Consider the following 19,009-nt stretch of genomic DNA (forward strand, 5'->3'; position numbering starts at 1 on the left):
CTCCTATAGTTGTCTAGTCTTGTTTACCCTCTGATAAACCATCATGTGGAAGAAATTCAAAATTTTAGTTGATCTTAATTGAAATATTTTCCACTTTTATGTTTGGATGCAATTCCACCAAGAAGAACTGTGTGAATATGAGTTAAATCTAAAGGAACTAGGTACAAAGACTGTGCTTGCGTCCTACCTTTTAGCATCGTAATATATTCATTTAGTGCTTCCAATAAGCCAAAGAATTACCCACATACCAGGGATTTTAAATGATTGTTTACAAAATAATAATATGACCATCATTGCTCTGTATCTTAAACATTTTAGGTACTGAAAAATTCTCCATACTCCATTCAAAGCTAATAGGTACCTAATATTCTAGGTAGAATCACAGTTGTAAAAGTTTCAACCCTCCTTGTTTTTATGTATTTGGATTTTTTGCAGGTTTGGTCATTCATTCAGCCAAAATGAGTGGAAAGTTTAGATTTGCAATTGATCGAGGAGGGACCTTCACCGATATCTATGCTGAGTGTCCTAATGGAGAAGTGAGGGTGATGAAGTTATTGTCGGTTGACCCATCAAATTATCCTGATGCTCCCAGAGAAGGAATCCGTAGAATTCTAGAGAAGGTATTTGAACTAAACCCATCGAATCCCATATCGTTTTCTTCATTACCTTGACTAGATTCAATCCAATTCTATATACCTACGCGTAGGTTTTGGGAGATGTTTTTGGGGCTGGATTCTTGGGTGATAAATCTTGAGAGATTGCAAAGTACAGAAGCAATGTGGTAGATTTCTGAAGTAATGGCTTCTTTTTTTTGAATAATCAAAGTCATGCCCATAATCGATCGAGCACTAGGTCAGTCCAGCTATGAAAGTGAGACCTCTTCTCCGCGCATGATGTCAGCGGGAAGTTTGAGGACTTGGCTATGTGACCAATTAAATTCTTTCAACTAGCGTTGGCTCCTACTGGGTCATGGCAAAACTTCAGTAGGCGAGGGAGGGGTAGCAATTTACCCAAGCGAGCGGAGGGTTTGTCAATGCGAGAACTGACCTAGTGCTTCTTAGATCATGAGACCTATTCACCATGTATTACATTGGATTTTCATCAATTTTCAGGAAACAGGACAAAAGATGCCCCAGGATCAACCAATTGATGGGTCACAAATTGAGTGGATCCGAATGGGCACAACTGTTGCAACAAACGCTTTGCTTGAGAGGAAAGGAGACAGAATGGCTCTCGTCATCACCAAAGGCTTTAAAGATTTGCTTTACATCGGGAATCAGGCTAGACCAAAAATATTTGATTTGGTAAGTGAATGTATCCATTATCCACCGAAGAATTATCTTTTTTCAACAAATTTCATGATTGCTTACCCCTAAGGACAAAAAAAACCTTTTGCCCAAAAAATTGAATTTTTCTGCTGCTAAAACTCCATATTTTGCATGGAGTTCCCCCGTTTTCCTTTTCCTAGTTCTCCTACATCGCAGGGAATCCCCTATTTAATGCAACCAGCTCTTGACCTGGCCGGTGATTTGATCCGGAAGTTTCTACACTCCTGATCACCATCTGATCATCAGCACAGCATAGAGTGAACAGAGTTTCAAAAGCACCCAAGGGGACACCCAGCCAGGCGCATTTCTTTTCTTCCCTCTTTATGGACGTACTCTAATTATACTTTACATAATGTATGTAGACAACAAACAACATCCCCCTTTTACTGCTAACTATCTTTAAGAGTAAGAATTATTTCAAAAAATATGTTTAAGTACACAAGTATAATTCCTATCTTCTCACAAATAAGATGATGAGGTTTCCTTTATCAAGCAGCTGCTCCAAAACTTATAAAAATATATAAGGAATGTAACAGTTTTGCTCAGCATTCCAAGATCGTAATTTTTAATTTGGTATCATTTTATGGGTAGCATTATCAATAAATAATAATTATTCTTTCCAGAAAATAACAACACCAGGTGTGCTGTATGAGGAAGTGGTGGAAGTTGATGCTCGAGTAGTGCCTTGTATGGAAGGACAGTGTCAACTACCCGATGAATTTTGGAGAGGTTCTGAAATTGGTACAACAGGTGAAATGTTGCATGTTTGGAAGACTATCGACAAGGAGAAAGTGCGGCAGGACCTGGAGAAGGTTAAACAAAAGGGCATCAACAGCATAGCGGTTGTTTTAATGCATTCTTACATGTAAGTACCTGTGCTTGAAACTTAATAAGGCTGTTGCAAGATCCAAGAATTACTGTGAATAGAGGTGTTTTTTATGTAGATTCTTGCAAGAAACGTATTTTGGAGCTTTGAAAAGTTCAAAACAGAAATTCTGGCTGAAAAAAAGAGACCTAAATTTGAAGTTATCAGAAGAATGTTTCTCATTGGCTTGAGGCTTATGATGTCATATGAGGCAATGACCCATGGTTTCAACCATGTACCTTGAAACCAATGTAACATAGCTGCCACACGATTAAAAGCATTAAAATTATCGCACACACACAATTTCACTAATGAAAACATCAAAGAAGCATCTATTCATTTTTTTTTCTCTTATTAAAGCTCTCAGAGTGATCAGGCGAAAAAAATACAATCGTAATTGAAAAGAAATATTCATTTAAAAAAACGATAATAATGCAAAGCTGATCATGAAGTAACCTCTAATCACAATTGGAACCTAAGAGTAAATTAACGTGGGTGGAATAATACACAGAGGCCAATTCTCAGTGTTACATCACGAAATTTGTGGGCATAAAATTTTTTCGGTTGAAACATGGTTACATTTTTGGCGGCTTCGAAATTTTTGTTTCTCAGCTAAAATTTGTATTTAATTTAAAACAGGAAAATGGAGGCATATGAAGGGTAAATTTTGTTGTCGAAGGTTGAAACTTGTTAAAAAAATGCAGGCATTCTCATTTTTTACCCACTTTCCAAAAATGAATTTTTAAAAAAATTGTGCAACGGCCTGATTAGGTCTTCAAAAATAATCTAATTTTTTTGGCCGAGGAACACTCGGAACTGATTTCTTCACGGGCATTTTCACAGAAATGATTTACCTAACATATGTTTATTATTTTCTTGAATGAGCAATAACAAATTGTGTTAAAATGGTTTTTATAAACTTCACGGTAGTAATAGTGATGGTGTCAGCTGACAGTAACCACACAAGAGAGGGTCTAATGAAAGTTCCAAAGCTCATGCTCTCATTTTTTAGAGTTTTATTTCAGATATGTTTATTGTTAGGGGGTCAAACTGGGAGTTATTTGGAGCTTACATGTCCTACAAATTTTGAAAATCTAAAAGAACATTCAAATAAAATATTTCTATAATTATCCTTAACAGGTATGCAAACGATGAGTTGGAGGTAGGCGAAATAGCCAAATCTCTGGGAATCGCCCAAGTTTCATTGTCGCATGAAGTAATGCCAATGTTGCGTATTGTCTCTCGTGGTTTCACAGCTTGTGCTGATGCTTACCTCACACCATGTATTCAAAAATATGTACAAGTAAGTAATATCACTCATTTCTCTGAAGTGGACATCATTTAGAATTTGAATGGTGAAAAAAGTAAGACGTACGCTCACAAAAGAACGGTTGTGCCAGTTGTACCAATTTGCTCAAGAGTTTCAGGGAATTTGTCCATAGTCTCAAATTAATGCTCTGAAATTTTCAAGAGGATCTGTACAATTTTTCTTTGGTTATTCGGCAACAGCTGTTGGCGCCTGACTCCTTTCAAGGAAATGTCGTTTTCTTCCTTAGGAGATTAATATGTGTCCAAAATTTTGCTGCTCAGGAAAATCAATCTAATTTTTAAATTTTCAATTTTTCAATCGCTCCTTTCCTTCAACATAGCAATGTATGAGTCTAATGTTAGTCCTGTCTCAGTATTCCTAGTCTAATGTTACCAGTAATTTTCTTTCAGAAAGAGGATCTTGGGGTCATATTTGTAGTCGTTCCTTAGACAGCTCCTCTGCTCAGGAGTGAGGAGGCCACATTTTATGGTTTACATGTTGATCCAGACAGTTTGAAGAGATTGAGAGGTTATTCACCACAAGAACCATATGAGGCCTCCTACGGAAAGGAGTTGTCTAAAGAGCGACTATGAATACTGCCCTAATGATCAATTTGTCCATTATTGTATCCAATAAATTTATCTCCATGCAGTACAAACTCTAAAACCTAATATTTATTCTGGACGATTTTGAGAAACAATAGCAGTAAAAGCAGCTTATAAACAGCTTCAAGGGTGCGGATGAGACGTCAAAGTTCCCAAAAATTAAAGATACAGCAAGAGTAACTTTCTTGATCGTTACCATAAATCGACCAATAGCACTTTTACCTGTCATATTTGCTTTTTGTTGCGTGCCTTTACCTTTAAATTTGATGGTATACCTTTAAGATCAGTTTTAAAACCTGTGGATATGATTTTCAAAAAATCATGAGCCACGGATTCGCAGCTTCAACTGGGAGTAGGACAAAATTTACCGCATGCTCATTCGAAACATGGAATACCTCAGGTCACAATTAATTTTAAATATTTTCGTAATATGTATGAAGAATGGTGAATTTTGGTTGCAGGGTTTTGCATCAGGTTTTAAGGACAATCTGAAGGGAGTTAATGTTTTATTCATGCAAAGTGATGGCGGTCTTACTCCGATGGAATCGTAAGTTATTATTTTATTGTAGGAAAGCAGTTAGTACCTGATTCCAGGGTATAATTCCAAGGAAGAGATCATAATCATTCATAGATGATGAATCCAACACATGGAAGAATGTATGTGTTTCATACAAAAATATACAAAAGAGAATTCATTACATTTTCATTCCATTCCCCAATGTTTATCGGAAATACAAGTAAAATTTGTTTGAGCCACTTAGTAAATTTGTATCACAAATTTGAAACACAATGAGAGTTTAATATAAAGACAGGTAAAGAAAAAGCCTCTAAAAATCATTTCAGATGTTCAAAATGTATGATGTTGATAAAAAAGAATGATAAAAAGAAAACTTGCGGTCATTATGAAGATGTCGCATCTATTGTAATTTGAACCTTTGAAGTGGCACCAAAAAGCTTTTTTGTATCCTAACTTCCTCAACTACAAAGCAGTTCTTTTGTTTCCCCTGAACATTTTTATTTTTCTGAGATAATGTAAAGAGAGATGCTGTTCTGAGATGTTGTTGTGTTTTTCTGAGATGTTGTGTGACAATTCAAAGTTAAGTCAGTTTTATAATCTTTTCTTACCAGATTTTGTGGGAGTCGAGCGATTTTATCTGGCCCAGCAGGTGGAGTTGTTGGTTATGCAGTAACAACCAGTACTACCCAACCTATAATAGGCTTTGACATGGGCGGAACTTCGACGGATGTCAGTCGTTTTGCTGGGTCGTATGATCATGTCTTTGAAACCACCACAGCAGGAATCACGATCCAAGCGCCACAGGTAATTATAAAAGGTTTCTATCATTGACACTGATGATTTCAAGTTTGGTTTTAAAAAAAAGGCCTTTCCTTTTAAGCGACTTTACAAAAATGTGCGGTGCAAAGCTATTCTAAAGGTATAGATAATACCAATTTGCATTACCTATTGAGAAGAATAATCGGACTGCATCTGGGGAGAAGGGGCCGGAAGAATGAAATCGCAATTTTATGATTGTGAAACTCCTTTTTTCCATGATGAATTTATTGAAAGCAGATCAATTAATTACTTACTTTTTTGTTGACAAATAGAAACTGTTTAAACTTGCAGGTTTTCCATCAAGATCAAAGAAGCTGTTCAATTCTGAAAGCATTGCAATGCTAGGAATTCCTTTTAGCAAAATATAGTCAAAGTATTTATGGAAGTTTGCAGGGGCCATTTTTTAAAAATAACAACCAGAATAGTGACTTGAGCTGCTCAAATTAAAAATTTTTATACATAATTGAAGCTACCGCTAAATGAAAGGAGGTAGCTGACTTTTTCGGTAAAAATTGAGGCATTGATGGTCCTCAAAAAAATTTATTTAAAATATTATTTATATATTTAAGGCACTAAATCAGCACTCTATGGTGCTCTGTGACTCAGAATTGCCAACAAAACTTATCCTCCCATAGATTATCTGGCAAATGACACCCCCTGATCTTTTTCTTTACTCTTTGCTGACAACTTCTCACCACTATCCTTCGGGAGGAACAGAATCTAACACTTGTTTGAGCAACCAACCATCCATTGTCTTTTGCATAATAATCCAATAAAGTTCCTTGGAAATACACCAAGAGACTACTGGTTTTGCAGGGTACTTCAATGTTCAGTTCTACAGCATTAATTGAGGCATTGGATGCAAAAAGAGCACTTCTCGGTTGCGGTGTTTCAGAATCTCTGTTTCTAATTAATCCCTTGAAGAGGAATTTAATGGGTGATTTTTCCAGAATTCTTTCCATAGAAAGTCGTAGAATCATAAAAGATATTCAGTAAAATTTTTAGTGAAATAGATGCATTCACTTTCCTTACAAAGAATGAAATATTAGAAGAAACTCTGAAACATTGCAACCGGGAAGTGCCCTTTTCGCATGCAGTGCCTCAATTCCAATTTTGTAGGAAGCTACTGACTGAGCTAACGTCAAAACTACAAATTCATTTTTCGAGTAGTCATCAAAGGGTTTTTTACCCACAGGATTATGAGCATTATTCTTAACATCTTCTATATTGTTTTAAAGCCTCAAATTACTAATCAAATGTCTGCATTTTTTGCCTGGTGTGTAAAAATGTTTAAAAAATTTTCACACATGAATATTATTTCAGCTAGATGTTAACACGGTTGCAGCTGGAGGGGGATCCATGTTGTTTTTCCGCTCAGGTATGTTTGTTGTCGGCCCCGAGAGTGGAGGAGCTCACCCAGGGCCAGCTTGTTACCGCAAAGGCGGTCCACTGACTGTAACAGACGCTAATCTAATCCTCAATCGTTTGCTGCCAGAATATTTTCCAAAAATATTTGGACCACAAGAGAATGAATCCCTGGATAAAGAAGTAGCCCTCATGAAGTTTGAGCAGCTCACTAAGGAGGTGCGTGAAAAAAACGAATTATTATCTGCATTAGCAAAGCCGTGCAGACTGTTAATCATCTGCAATTTAGATCATCTATGACTGAAGAGCAGTACTTATTTTCTTGACAAGTTTCTTGGTAAATTTGTCAAGTATTTTTCATGTGAGGATGTTGATATTGACATCAGATGAATGAATATAACTGGGAAGAAGCAATTCAACTGGCTTTACAGTGTCAAGAGCATAAAAAGTGGAGAGATCTTTGCCAAAATGGCTCCTCTGATACAATTAAGTAAAATAACTTCCTAAAAAGCTCATTTAGTGAAACAACCTATCCTGTGTTCAAAGAGGAAAATATTGATAGTCGATGATTCATGCTTCACTACTGAATGGTACGGAAAGTGATACCGATTGCTCACTTTGCATAGTTCTTGCACAAACATAATCAGAGAAAAAGTCCGTTTTGTTAAAATTTCCTCTGCGGTTTTATAATTTTGGATAGGTCGTGGTCTTTAATTATATGTGCAACCATTGGTCTCAATTACTGCAGATGATATGAAGAACAAAACCATTTTTGTTCTTGATTTTATAGGCAAAAGTAATTTGAACAATGTTGCTACAAAATCTGAAGTCATGAGTTTTTTCCTTTCATTTCTCACATAATTTTTCTGATTTATTTAGGCCTCTCTGTATCACCAGGAATGAGTTCATGCTCTTTCTTTGTTATTTTTTTCCTTTAATCTTTGTATATTTTGTTGCTTAGATAAATGAATTTTTGGCCTATCAAAATCCATCTGACAACATTAAAATGACAGTGGAGGAGGTAGCTTTGGGATTCATCCGGGTAGCTAATGAAACAATGTGTCGTCCAATTCGAGCTTTAACCCAAGTAAGAATTTTTTTCATATCATCTCGTCACCCTCTGGTAGAAGTATGGCAAGCACCACCTGTGCTTAGGTATTATCTATGTTACCAAACCTCTTAAACTTGTCGAATTTTCAACAGGAAATTAATGAACCGAAATATTTGAAAATTATACCTCATATTTTCTTTTGTCATCAAAATAAAACCTTGAAATTTTCATAAAAGGGTGCGCTTCAAAGAAATAATCATACCAATCTTGAATTGTCTGGCAACATAGCGTTTAAGCTCAAATGGCGCTTGTAATACTTTGGCCAGAAGGCCATGAAGTCTGGACAGATCAAATTCAGAATGAATTTCAGCCATCAGGCTGCATATTTAATGAATTTTTTCGAATTTCAAGGTTTTAAAGTTGCAAAGAAATTAAGCATTAAATTGCCTGATACAAAACCATTTATTTTTCAATCTACCATCTGATAATTTTGCGTGGTATTCCTCTTACAGGTTACGGACTAATATAAATTTGCTTTTTTAAAAATGTTGATAGGTACATTTTTCTAAAAGTTCGATCACAGCATGATGATTGACTCATACTTGAATTTTCATCAACCTAAAGCAAATACGAACAATGGCAGTTTTGAAGAAATGCTATGGATTTAGAATTCTTTGAGATTTGACTTTGTGTTTCAGGCAAAAGGCTATGATACGAGAGATCATGTGCTGGCTTGCTTTGGTGGTGCAGGTGCGCAGCATGCATGCGCAATTAGCCGATCCTTAGGAATTGGCAAAGTTTTCATCCATAAGTATGCTGGTATTTTGTCTGCTTATGGAATGGCATGTGCGGACGTTGTGAAAGAACTTCAAGAACCCTGTGCAACTACATATAAGCATGGTCAGTTTTAAGAGTAGTTTAGATTACTTCTTGCACAAACTCATTTTTATCTAATACCCTTTGCCTAGGAATCGCTGAAGAATTTACATAACTATAGTGAAACTGCAAAAACATGTATCTTGGTTCCTGATGTTGCAGACTTCTAGTCATACATCATTTTCCCAATCAAAAACTGCTCAATATCATTTCTTGGAAACTTTGGTGATTTCTCTTGTCCCGCACTGAATTTCTGGTATTCTGTTTGCAGTCCTTTGTCTTAAAGCACTGAAGTCTCTTTTTCTAATAAAGGTCGCATTTCAGAATTATTGTTATATTGAACAAATTAATCATTCAAAAATGTATCTCAAAGATGTATTTCAATGGTACGACTTACCTAAACCATAAATAGCTCACCTGCATACTTTCTTCTCATATTTGATTTTTTCATGGATAAATACCTAGGCCAAATTTTGCCTCAAAACTTTCTGTGGATCTCCCATTAAGATGGTGAAGAGGGTAATTCACTAATTTTAAAATCATGATGTTACTTAGCTTTTCCATTAACGAAAGACCAAAAAGTGAGCAGAAGTCAAGCCACCAGACGAAAAATTGTAACTATTTCCCAATGTCGCAAAATCGACTAAAAAAATAACATGTGCCTACATCTAGCATAAATTTTTGTTTGTTTTTCAGAGAATTTCAATTATCTAAATGAACGGATCGAAGTTTTATCAGCAATTTGTACAAAGCAGTTGAAACTACAAGGTTTCCAGGAAGAAAACATTCAAATTGAGCCATTCCTTCACATGCGATATCCAGGCACCGACTGTGCTCTCATGTGCTCTCCGAAACAAACGAGAGGTGGTTTCGTACATGCAACAACAACTGGAGATTATGAAAGCTCCTTTTTAGAAAGGTGAGAATCGCCATGAGTTAGTTTTCTACCTTCAAGCATAGTAAAATGATGCAGATGGAAATTTCTGAACTCAAAGATTTTTCACTGATAGTTCAGAACTTCATCAGTTTAAGACAAGTATGTCCCTCAAAAACTAGAACTTTGAAAGATTGTATAAAAAGTTGCCGAAAATTTAGAGAAATTATTCAAAATTTTGAGAAGAAGGCCTTTCTAAATTTCTCTGTCTTCTTATACTCGTTCCGCAATTCAGCATTTTCTGCATTTCATATAAAAAAAAAACAGGTATGAATAATCGCAAACAGCTAGTTTTCCTCTAAAGGAGTGATATTCTTTGTGGTTTTTTTTTTGTTCCTTTACTTGCTTTGATTTGTTTATTGATCCTTTTTTTTTCTTTCTTTTTTCTCAAACATAGGTACAAGAATGAATTTGGATTTACTCTTCCTGATCGTGAAATTCTAGTGGACAATATCCGAATCAGAGGAACTGGGAAAGCTAGCCTATCATCCAGCAAAAGTCACTCTGCTTCATCCGTCGGAGATAGTCTTCCGATCGAAAAAGTTCGTAACATTCATTTTTTTCATAGATTTTTCCATGCTTTAATTTCAATTTGCGGTTCAACTCTCAGCTGTTTTAAATGTCAACTGTAGAGTAGTAATTATTGCCATCAGGCACAACGGTTGTAAATTGCGCTGTTTTGTGCACATACAGAATGACTTTTTAAGATTGCTAAAATATTGAAAACCCAAAATCACCAAAACCAATTCCAGTTGTTTTGCCATTATGTGATGCAGTCACAAACCATAGAAACCTGAATATTGTAGTTAAAACTAAAAATTCAATAATTGAGATTAATTGATTAATTTTTACTTCATCTAGTAAACAGATGATGGAAAGAATTATCTGTTAACAGCTGCAGCCTTTAAAAATTGCAAAATTAATGAATGAAAACAACTGAATCGAGTTCTACATCAAATTTTGAAAGGGAAACATGTATCAGAACGCTTAAATTTGTACCTTGTCGAGTGATCCATGGGGCATTATTTGCTAAGTCTTTATTCATCCTTTGTAAGCTGAATAAAATTACAAAAAGTGCGAAAGCTAAGTACAGGAAATAATTAATTTTCTCCCATAAGCTTTGAGACTTCCAGTAGGTTGTTTTATCTCCTCTATAAATATTACAACCAACCTATTATTTGCATTTAATTCTTGCTTCTACTCTTTCCCAGGAAGTGGATGTTTGTTTTGATACTATTGGTTTTGCAAAAAGCAAAGTTTATTTATTAGAGAAGTTACCCCCTGGCTCTGTGGTTGATGGACCGGCAATTATTATGGACAAGCTCAGCACAATTCTCGTCGAGCCAGAATGTTCTGCCACAATCACTGAAGCAGGAGACATAGGTACGAAGATTTTTTATTCATTTGATTATTTACAGCACCATTAAGTGTCTGTCAGGCTCTCTAGACAATAGGTGAAGATACAATCCTTAAAAAATTAGAGCTTTGTTCAATATTTTCTCCTCTAACAACAGGTATTATCATTCATTTTACTGAATTGTAACCCAGAAAAAAGTCACTAAACTACCATTTTAGGAATATCCAAAATGTTTTTCAATAGTTACATCCCTGTGCAAAATTTGATGCACACAATCAAACCGATATTTTTCTATAGGACCCAAACACAAAATTCCATGTTTCCAGAAAAACGGAAAAAAGTGCCATTCGGCGTGCGTTCAATCTTTTGAGTACAGTCTCAATAGGTGTTATTAAGATGCATACTTTTTTTAATACTATGAACTTTGATAAAATAATGAACTTTGTGTTTTGTCAATTTTTAGAAATTTTGGTGTCATCTTCAGTCAAGCAAGATATCGGCATTCAACTGGACACTATTCAATTGAGTATATTCTCCCATCGTTTTATGAGCATTGCAGAACAAATGGGAAGGTAATTGTCTCTAATTTAACCTAAACCTTGATTAAAACCAAAACTAAATTTATGAGAGGTAGGATTCGAATGTAGGTACAACATAACTTGCATGTTATTAGATGATGGGTATTTATCTTTCATAAATCCATTTCGAGCCGTTGCCTATCTTTAGACATTTTAAAACATGCAAGTTGATAACCTGTGAAATGCTTTTCAACAGTTAAAACCATGTCATCATCATTCCTACTTTACCCCTTGTGCCAGTTAAATGTTGTTAATTTTTGATACGATATTCTTCACGACCTCCTGAGCATGATAAATTTCTAAAATTTAACGTTTTATCTGGCAGTTTGTGGAGGCAAATTCTGAAAAAAAAAGTTGTTTGTTCAAAAACAAAGAGTAAATCCTAAATTGATTTTCAGAATACTTCAGAGAACTTCAATTTCGACAAATATCAAGGAAAGACTGGATTTTTCGTGTGCACTATTTGGACCTGACGGTGGTCTTGTCTCTAATGCACCCCATATCCCTGTACATCTAGGTGCCATGCAAGAAACGGTTCAGTATCAGGTTTGTTCTTTTGTTTTATTTTTTTTTGTCTCTCTTTTATGCCAATTCAGTCAAATTAGACAAGATTATTGAAAGTTTAAAGCAGCAAAATGAGGTATCAAAATGCGACGCACAGTCAAGATAGGGTTAGATACATCTTGTCTCATATCGACGTAGCTTCAATGATTGGAATGGCGTCTCCTTAAAAAAGAAAAGTTACCCTTTAATTTTTTTTTCGAATCGAAGGGAAAACAATATGGTTGTACTTAAAACAAAAGAAACTATTCTCAATGAGACTTAGACCCTGAGACCCATGAGAACACATTCATAACAGAGTCCATGCCACAATAGGGGTGGTACCTTTTGATTTAAGTATGTCCATGTTATTATAAAGCATCTATAGTGAATAGGCCTGGAATTGATTTTGATTGCCTTTCAATCTAATCTAATCTTAAAAAGCTAATCTTTAAAAGTTTATTCTTTATCTTTTTCATGACCTCCAGGTACGATCCTGGTAGAAGTCATTCTAAATTGTTACCTAACATTTTTTGTCTTGGAGTGTTTTAATATCATTTATTGGCTTAGCATCAAGCCTGTATCAAACTGAAATAGTTTTTGAGTTTGTAACCTGAAAGACTGGAAATGAAGAAAACCAAGTTGCTGTTGAGTAAGCTGTTGAAATTTAGACAGAATCTCAAAAATTTTCTGTTGATCAACCTGACTTAAAATCATTTGCAATGCAAGAATGATTCATATCAGAACAAAATTGAATGAAAGTGAGATCTAGTCTTTAAGCTGACGATCTACGGAAGTCATTCAGCAATGACTAATAATTTTAACTGTTTCCATGAGATGTAAGTCCTTGAACATTTCTGAATCCTACCATTAACTCTTTTTTTACCTGTGTTCAGCGACATTGTGTTCCTCTGGCAACATTTTCACCATTAATGAACAACGTTCACTCACAATCAGAAGCATCCATTTTTGTAACTCTATCTGTCAAAGAGAACCTGAACCACAACTTCAGCCTTTTTTTGACCGAGTATGCTCTGCTTTATACGTACACAGAACCCATCCTGGTAATGAGAGGGTCAGAGAAATGTAAAATCCATGACTTGCCTTGGTTGACTTGGTTTGCTTTACCTGACGTGGTCATTTTCGAAATTCGCACCCCCTTAACAGTTTTTCTCTGTTCCCTAGATCAAAACTCTTGGAGATGAGATTCAACAAGGAGATGTGCTGTTATCAAACCATCCAAAAGCTGGTGGATCTCACTTGCCGGATTTAACTGTCATTACTCCAGTTTTTTATCGGTGAGTTTATTTTTCTGCATTGTCTTAAGACCGTGTCTTAGTGAAACCGAGACAGTGTAGAAGAGCTTTAGGTGGCCCTTTGTTTCCCTAATTTTGAGGCAGTCTACTCCATTAAAAAGTACAACATTTTTAAATCAATTAATGTATCTATTTTTTTTTTATAATTTTAGGAATGGACCTCGTCCTGTGTTTTTCGTCGCAAGTCGTGGTCATCATGCAGATATCGGTGGTATCACACCAGGGTCAATGCCGCCCCATTCCAAAACTTTATCTGAAGAAGGTGCAACCTTCAAAAATTTCTTCCTTGTTAAAAGAGGGGTTTTTCAAGAGACTGAATTAATCGAAGCTCTCATGGCCCCGTCCAAGATTCCTAATTCCTCAGGAACGCGGAACTTAAGTGATAATCTGTCTGATCTGAAAGCTCAGATTGCAGCTAACCAGAGAGTAGGTATTTTTAAACCAAGCTAGAATTTTGGTGTTTTGAAATACTTCTGTTTTTTTTATTAACATTGCTCATGATAACTGTACCTTCTAGAAAAAAGCCAATTTATTTTATACCTACCGTAAATTTTCTCTATTAAATAAATTCTACTTATTACCCATAGGTATAAGTATCAAACATCTCTCTAGTACAAGGGTATCCCAATAAGTAAGTTTTGCAATTTTTTATTCCTACAAATATTGTAGATATAGAGTGGAACTATAAAATGTTTTTACTAGTCATACTCTACCTAGTTTCTTAAATTCTACCTATGGATTGCTGAGGTATTCTGCGTTTTCTACGCCTATCTGCTTCCGCTGTAGGTCTGATTTATAGGCAAAGTTGAAGCTCTCTACCTTCTATTCTCTATGAAGCTTTTGTCTTTTTCCTAAGCGCACAAGTGCAACATTCGTAGCAAGGCATTCATGTTTTAATATGATTAGCCAAGAATTCTGATGTCTGATTCTGGAGTCAACTGTTACTTTATTTAATTTATTCCTTGTATTCACTCATTCATTCTTTTATTTATTCATTGATTCATCAGTTTAATTGAGTTTACGAACTTCAACACTATCACCAAGCAAAAAGAATCTCTATTCCCCGCCAAACATGATCACGCACTTTATACAGTGCGATAGAAGATGAGCTGCCTTCAGTTTAGCACTGGAAGCAAATGCAAAAATTAAGATGGCAAATCCTTTGTCACCCTCTATTAGAGCGTAGACTTACTTGGCATGGACTCCATCCACAATGGAAGTTTTCAAAAGCAACATGTAGTCCATTAAAATGATTTTGCAGATGCGGTCTCAATAATATTCTTCAAAATTTGTTTTGTGCCTAGAAATATCCCTCCTGTTTGGTGACTTCCAGATGAAGCAGAATAGTTTTGTTCATGAAAGAATTTGGAAGAAAAACCAATAGTCCTTTGCAACGCTTTAGTGAATAGGTGCTATGTTCATAGATTCATCCCATTAAGTGACATTTTACCTGATCAAAGGGTTTCTTTCCATTCATTTTTGTAAAAAGTTGATTTTTTTCTCTTTGCTACAGGGAATTTTACTGGTCCAAGAACTCATTGATATTTATAGTCTGCGAGTTGTACAAGCGTACATGGCTCATATTCAGAACAACTCAAAAATTGCAGTGCGAAATATGTTGCGTGAAATTGGAAAAACTACTTTACAGAACACAGGGAAATCCACCCTTCAAGCAGTGGATTACCTCGATGATGGATCACCTATCCGATTACGCATTGATATTGATATTGATGATGGGAGTGCTGTTTGTGATTTCAGGTATCTATTCGTAGTTTTTACAAATTAGAAAATTTACTGAAGCATACAGTTAATTAGGATTAGAGGTGTTTTCAATTTTTCAAGGAATTTTTCACCAACTTCTTTTTCCTTTCAATTGGTCACTTTTCGAAACAAATGTGGTGAAAAATCTAAGCCACCCATGAATAAAGGAAGCAAGACCAATTCATACAGGTCAGTCATTTCCGTGGACGAGTTTTGAGATCCTACAGTGAATTGTGGTAAGAAAAAGTGTAGGGCATATCGTATGGCAGTAATATGAGGTCACGCTGGCTGCGATCGAGCGATGGGCAGACAGGGAGTGGGCTCCAAGAAGATGCGCAATGACTGACCTGTGTGGATTGGTCTTGGGAAGAAGTGAAGTAAAGGTGGAAAGAACCCCTCCTTCCTCTGGTCATCTAAGGTCAAAGTGAATTTCTGACCACATATTTGAGTTCTACAACCAAAAATACTTTGTAATTGACTCCTCAGCTGACCCAAAAGTTGTCTCCTTACATGTGAATCCCATGACGGCCATTTCGACTACCATCTTGAATTGAGGGAAAATTGAGAGTGGCAACATTGATTTACCGTCCTAGACATCAAGAAAAAGAGATAAAGAGAACTCTCATACTTTATCTCTTATAGTCCCATGGGATCCAAAAAATGAACACTTGCCTGCATACTTTTTTGGTACTTAACAGTAGAAATGGTTTTGACCTTTTGCTCTTTTTCTCTTCTCACAGTTCAAAATCAAGCATTTGTTTTCATCTGTTTCAGTGGAACTGGTTACGAAGTCTGGGGTAATTGCAATGCCCCAAAAGCTATCACTTTATCTGCGCTAATTTACTGTCTTCGATGCATGGTTGGTCATGATGTGCCTCTGAATCAGGTAAAGACCAAAGTATCATGTTTTATTAATGTATCTATATTTCTTATGAATGTCTCGGTTAGAGCTCATACAGAGTTGATTATAGTAAGATATACAAAAAAGTAATAATTTCAGTTTGTAACTTAAAATTTTTACTCCTCAGCATATACTCCTTCTCAGCCATTCATTTGACAACTGCCCTGCAAAATGATCAAGAACTATTGATTTTTATCTCTTTGATAAATTTTGTTGTTTTCATGGAAAAAGGTTTAAAATTTTAATGAGATTTCATGTGTAGACTTCTACCCAAGCACCTTTAATTAAAGTAGACCAAATGAAAAGGAATGGTTAGGTTGCCGAAGAGTTCAATGATAAGAAATAGAATGGGATTGTGGATTGAAAGTGGTTGCAACTCTCTGAATGGACCCACGAATTTTTGCGAAATAGGCTCAAAATGATCAATTGTAGCAGATACTACACGCCTCTTCATTATGTCTTATCTGTGGGATGTTATTCCAATTTGTAAATATACTTCATACAAGTATTATTCTAATATATTTTCAAGAGCTAAAGTGGAAGATCATAATCCGTTTTTCTCATCATGTAGAAATTTTGTGGAATATTCTTTTTTTAAATCAGTAGTAGACCAAGTAACAAGTAGCTATTTTATATAGTGTATTATATTTGAGTTTCCTTAAAATATTTGGAAATTTTCCAGGGATGTTTAAAACCGATAACAGTGATAATTCCCCCTGGAAGTCTTCTGGATCCCTCAGATGACGCGGCAGTTGTAGGTGGGAATGTGCTCACTTCTCAAAGAATCACTGATGTCGTGTTCAAAGCATTTGGCACTGTTGCAGCTTCACAGGGATGCATGAATAATGTCACTTTCGGCCAGTCGTCCTGGGGCTACTACGAGACCATTGCAGGAGGTGCAGGAGCGGTATGTTTCATTCCTTTTCCTCAAATGTGACTGTCCATGAAGGACCCAAGGCAACAAAGACTGGGATTGAAGTATTCACACCAAAGCATCGGAGAATGTTTTATGAGTTTTTAATTAATAATCAAAAATATTAAAGCAAACCAGAGTCATGGCGGTTATCTTTCTTAGATTTTACGAACATTACAAACAAACAAGATGTCCTATACTCGCTTGAAGATATGACTCAGAAACAAAGAGAATTTCGACTACTTTAACGTCTTTTAAGTAACTTTTTTTTGTTTTTGTTGGTTTGTTTTTGTTTCCTCGTTTTTTGGGATGGACTTTTTTATGTCTCAGGGTCCGTCTTGGAATGGAAGGAGTGGTGTCCATACTCACATGACAAACACCAGAATAACTGATCCTGAAGTTTTAGAAAAGCGTTACCCTGTTATTCTGAAACAATTTAGCCTCAGAAAAAATTCAGGCGGGGACGGAAAGTAAGTACATACTTCAAACTTTACAAACTTAACAATATTTCTATATTGGTTGAGTTACTGAAATAATTCTCTGTTCCAATCCTAAATTTTAGCTTTTTTCAATGTTTTGAAAAGGCACTTGCTCTCAGTATTGTCAATTCAAGTTTTTTTAAGGAGCATTCTTCTGCTGACTGAAAGTGTCAAGTGTGAATGAGAGAGATCTTAAACTGCAATGACTGTCATCGGTGGTAGTGTTAATTTTTATGAAACCAATATACCGATTTCTAAATTTTCAGTTATCAATACACAAAAATCATACTAATCAACTAATATAATCAATTATCTTAACACTCAATCTATCTATATTAGGTAGCAATTGGAGTATAATTGAGGCGTTAGGTTAGGTGCAGAAGAGGCTTTTCTCGGAAGATGTATTGAGGCATAAGTGATTGAATGTTAGAATTTTGTTCCTGTTAGCATGTTTCGTCAGCCTCAGCTGCTGTGCCCATGTATAATAATATTAGTTCCACGCAATGTGCTTACTTGCTCAGTACATGTATTTTGTTAAGAGGAAGGGGGCAGACATTAAGGTTTCAAAATCTAAAAACTTCCATAGGTTTTCCTCAAATATAGATATGAAGTTCATCCCTCAAATCTTAATTATTGCTGATTGAAATGTTTCATTTAGTTAAATTTATTAATTTTTTTTTTCTAGCTTCAAAGGCGGAGATGGGGTCATTCGAGAATTACTATTTCGTGCAGACATTGATTTATCACTTCTAACAGAGAGAAGAGTTTTCCAGCCATACGGTCTCAAAGGTAATATCTATTGAATCTTGTTTCTTTATTTTTTTTCTAGGCCTCGTTCACTCAAGTGAATTTCTGCCAAACTTTGGCCGAACCAGTTCGACAAGCTTGATAAAATCAGTTTTGATGCACAAAATTGTAGCTTCATTTAAAGTGGTTTACTTGAGACAAATACTGAGGTTGTCTGTGCATGTTCCTGCCAAGTTTGACTGATTGACCACACTTTTATCATCAATTTCAGTGAAAATTTGTCTTTGTTCCGAGAGTGTAAAAGTGCCCAAAGACCATACTCTTCAAGATAGAGATGAAGCCTTAGAGATGTGCCTTACGCAGAAGCAACAATTTATAATGGATTGAAATGAGAGAACTCGGCTTAATTAGTTCTTAAGAGCATCTTTGAAGATGAACTTTAAACGATTCCTAGCTCCCTTGGTCAAGAAAATGCTGGTCTGCGGATTCATTAAAACTAATCATTCATCAGACACACAAACACAGCCATCAGATTTTGGCAAGGGATGCACTGTCATGATTGCCAAGTCCTGTCTCCAATTTTTGTCATCCTTTTACGCTTTTAGCCAAGAATCAGGTCTCTCCTTTGTTAATCCACTTAGCATTTGTGGCTAAGCTAATTTCACAATAAGACAAGCTTGAAATATCCATGTCCTCTTCACCAGTTGACAACATGTGCGTAATGGTATCCAAGTTGCAAACTGGGTTT

General features: G+C 35.7%; 1 protein-coding gene across 8 annotated transcripts in view; it reads left to right on the forward strand.

Annotated features, from left to right (window-relative positions):
• LOC109037175 (5-oxoprolinase) overlaps nucleotides 1-19,009 on the forward strand; it is a 52,901-nt gene that overhangs the window by 31,931 nt on the left and 1,961 nt on the right. For all 8 annotated transcript variants that reach the window (XM_019051712.2, XM_072300006.1, XM_019051710.2 and 5 more), the window contains 21 exons: nucleotides 436-620; nucleotides 1,113-1,304; nucleotides 1,952-2,193; nucleotides 3,334-3,496; nucleotides 4,569-4,654; nucleotides 5,236-5,428; nucleotides 6,767-7,027; nucleotides 7,770-7,895; nucleotides 8,558-8,759; nucleotides 9,432-9,654; nucleotides 10,067-10,211; nucleotides 10,881-11,052; nucleotides 11,490-11,598; nucleotides 12,003-12,150; nucleotides 13,330-13,442; nucleotides 13,613-13,886; nucleotides 14,974-15,218; nucleotides 15,996-16,107; nucleotides 16,805-17,029; nucleotides 17,366-17,505; nucleotides 18,200-18,303. In XM_019051712.2, coding sequence (XP_018907257.2) covers nucleotides 459-620; nucleotides 1,113-1,304; nucleotides 1,952-2,193; nucleotides 3,334-3,496; nucleotides 4,569-4,654; nucleotides 5,236-5,428; nucleotides 6,767-7,027; nucleotides 7,770-7,895; nucleotides 8,558-8,759; nucleotides 9,432-9,654; nucleotides 10,067-10,211; nucleotides 10,881-11,052; nucleotides 11,490-11,598; nucleotides 12,003-12,150; nucleotides 13,330-13,442; nucleotides 13,613-13,886; nucleotides 14,974-15,218; nucleotides 15,996-16,107; nucleotides 16,805-17,029; nucleotides 17,366-17,505; nucleotides 18,200-18,303 — 3,637 coding nt within the window. In that variant the 5' untranslated portion in view covers nucleotides 436-458. The remainder of the gene's footprint in view (nucleotides 1-435; nucleotides 621-1,112; nucleotides 1,305-1,951; nucleotides 2,194-3,333; nucleotides 3,497-4,568; nucleotides 4,655-5,235; nucleotides 5,429-6,766; nucleotides 7,028-7,769; nucleotides 7,896-8,557; nucleotides 8,760-9,431; nucleotides 9,655-10,066; nucleotides 10,212-10,880; nucleotides 11,053-11,489; nucleotides 11,599-12,002; nucleotides 12,151-13,329; nucleotides 13,443-13,612; nucleotides 13,887-14,973; nucleotides 15,219-15,995; nucleotides 16,108-16,804; nucleotides 17,030-17,365; nucleotides 17,506-18,199; nucleotides 18,304-19,009) is intronic.

This window comes from Bemisia tabaci, chromosome 1 (genome assembly GCF_918797505.1).
Source record: "Bemisia tabaci chromosome 1, PGI_BMITA_v3".
In the NCBI taxonomy this organism is placed as follows: domain Eukaryota; kingdom Metazoa; phylum Arthropoda; class Insecta; order Hemiptera; family Aleyrodidae; genus Bemisia; species Bemisia tabaci.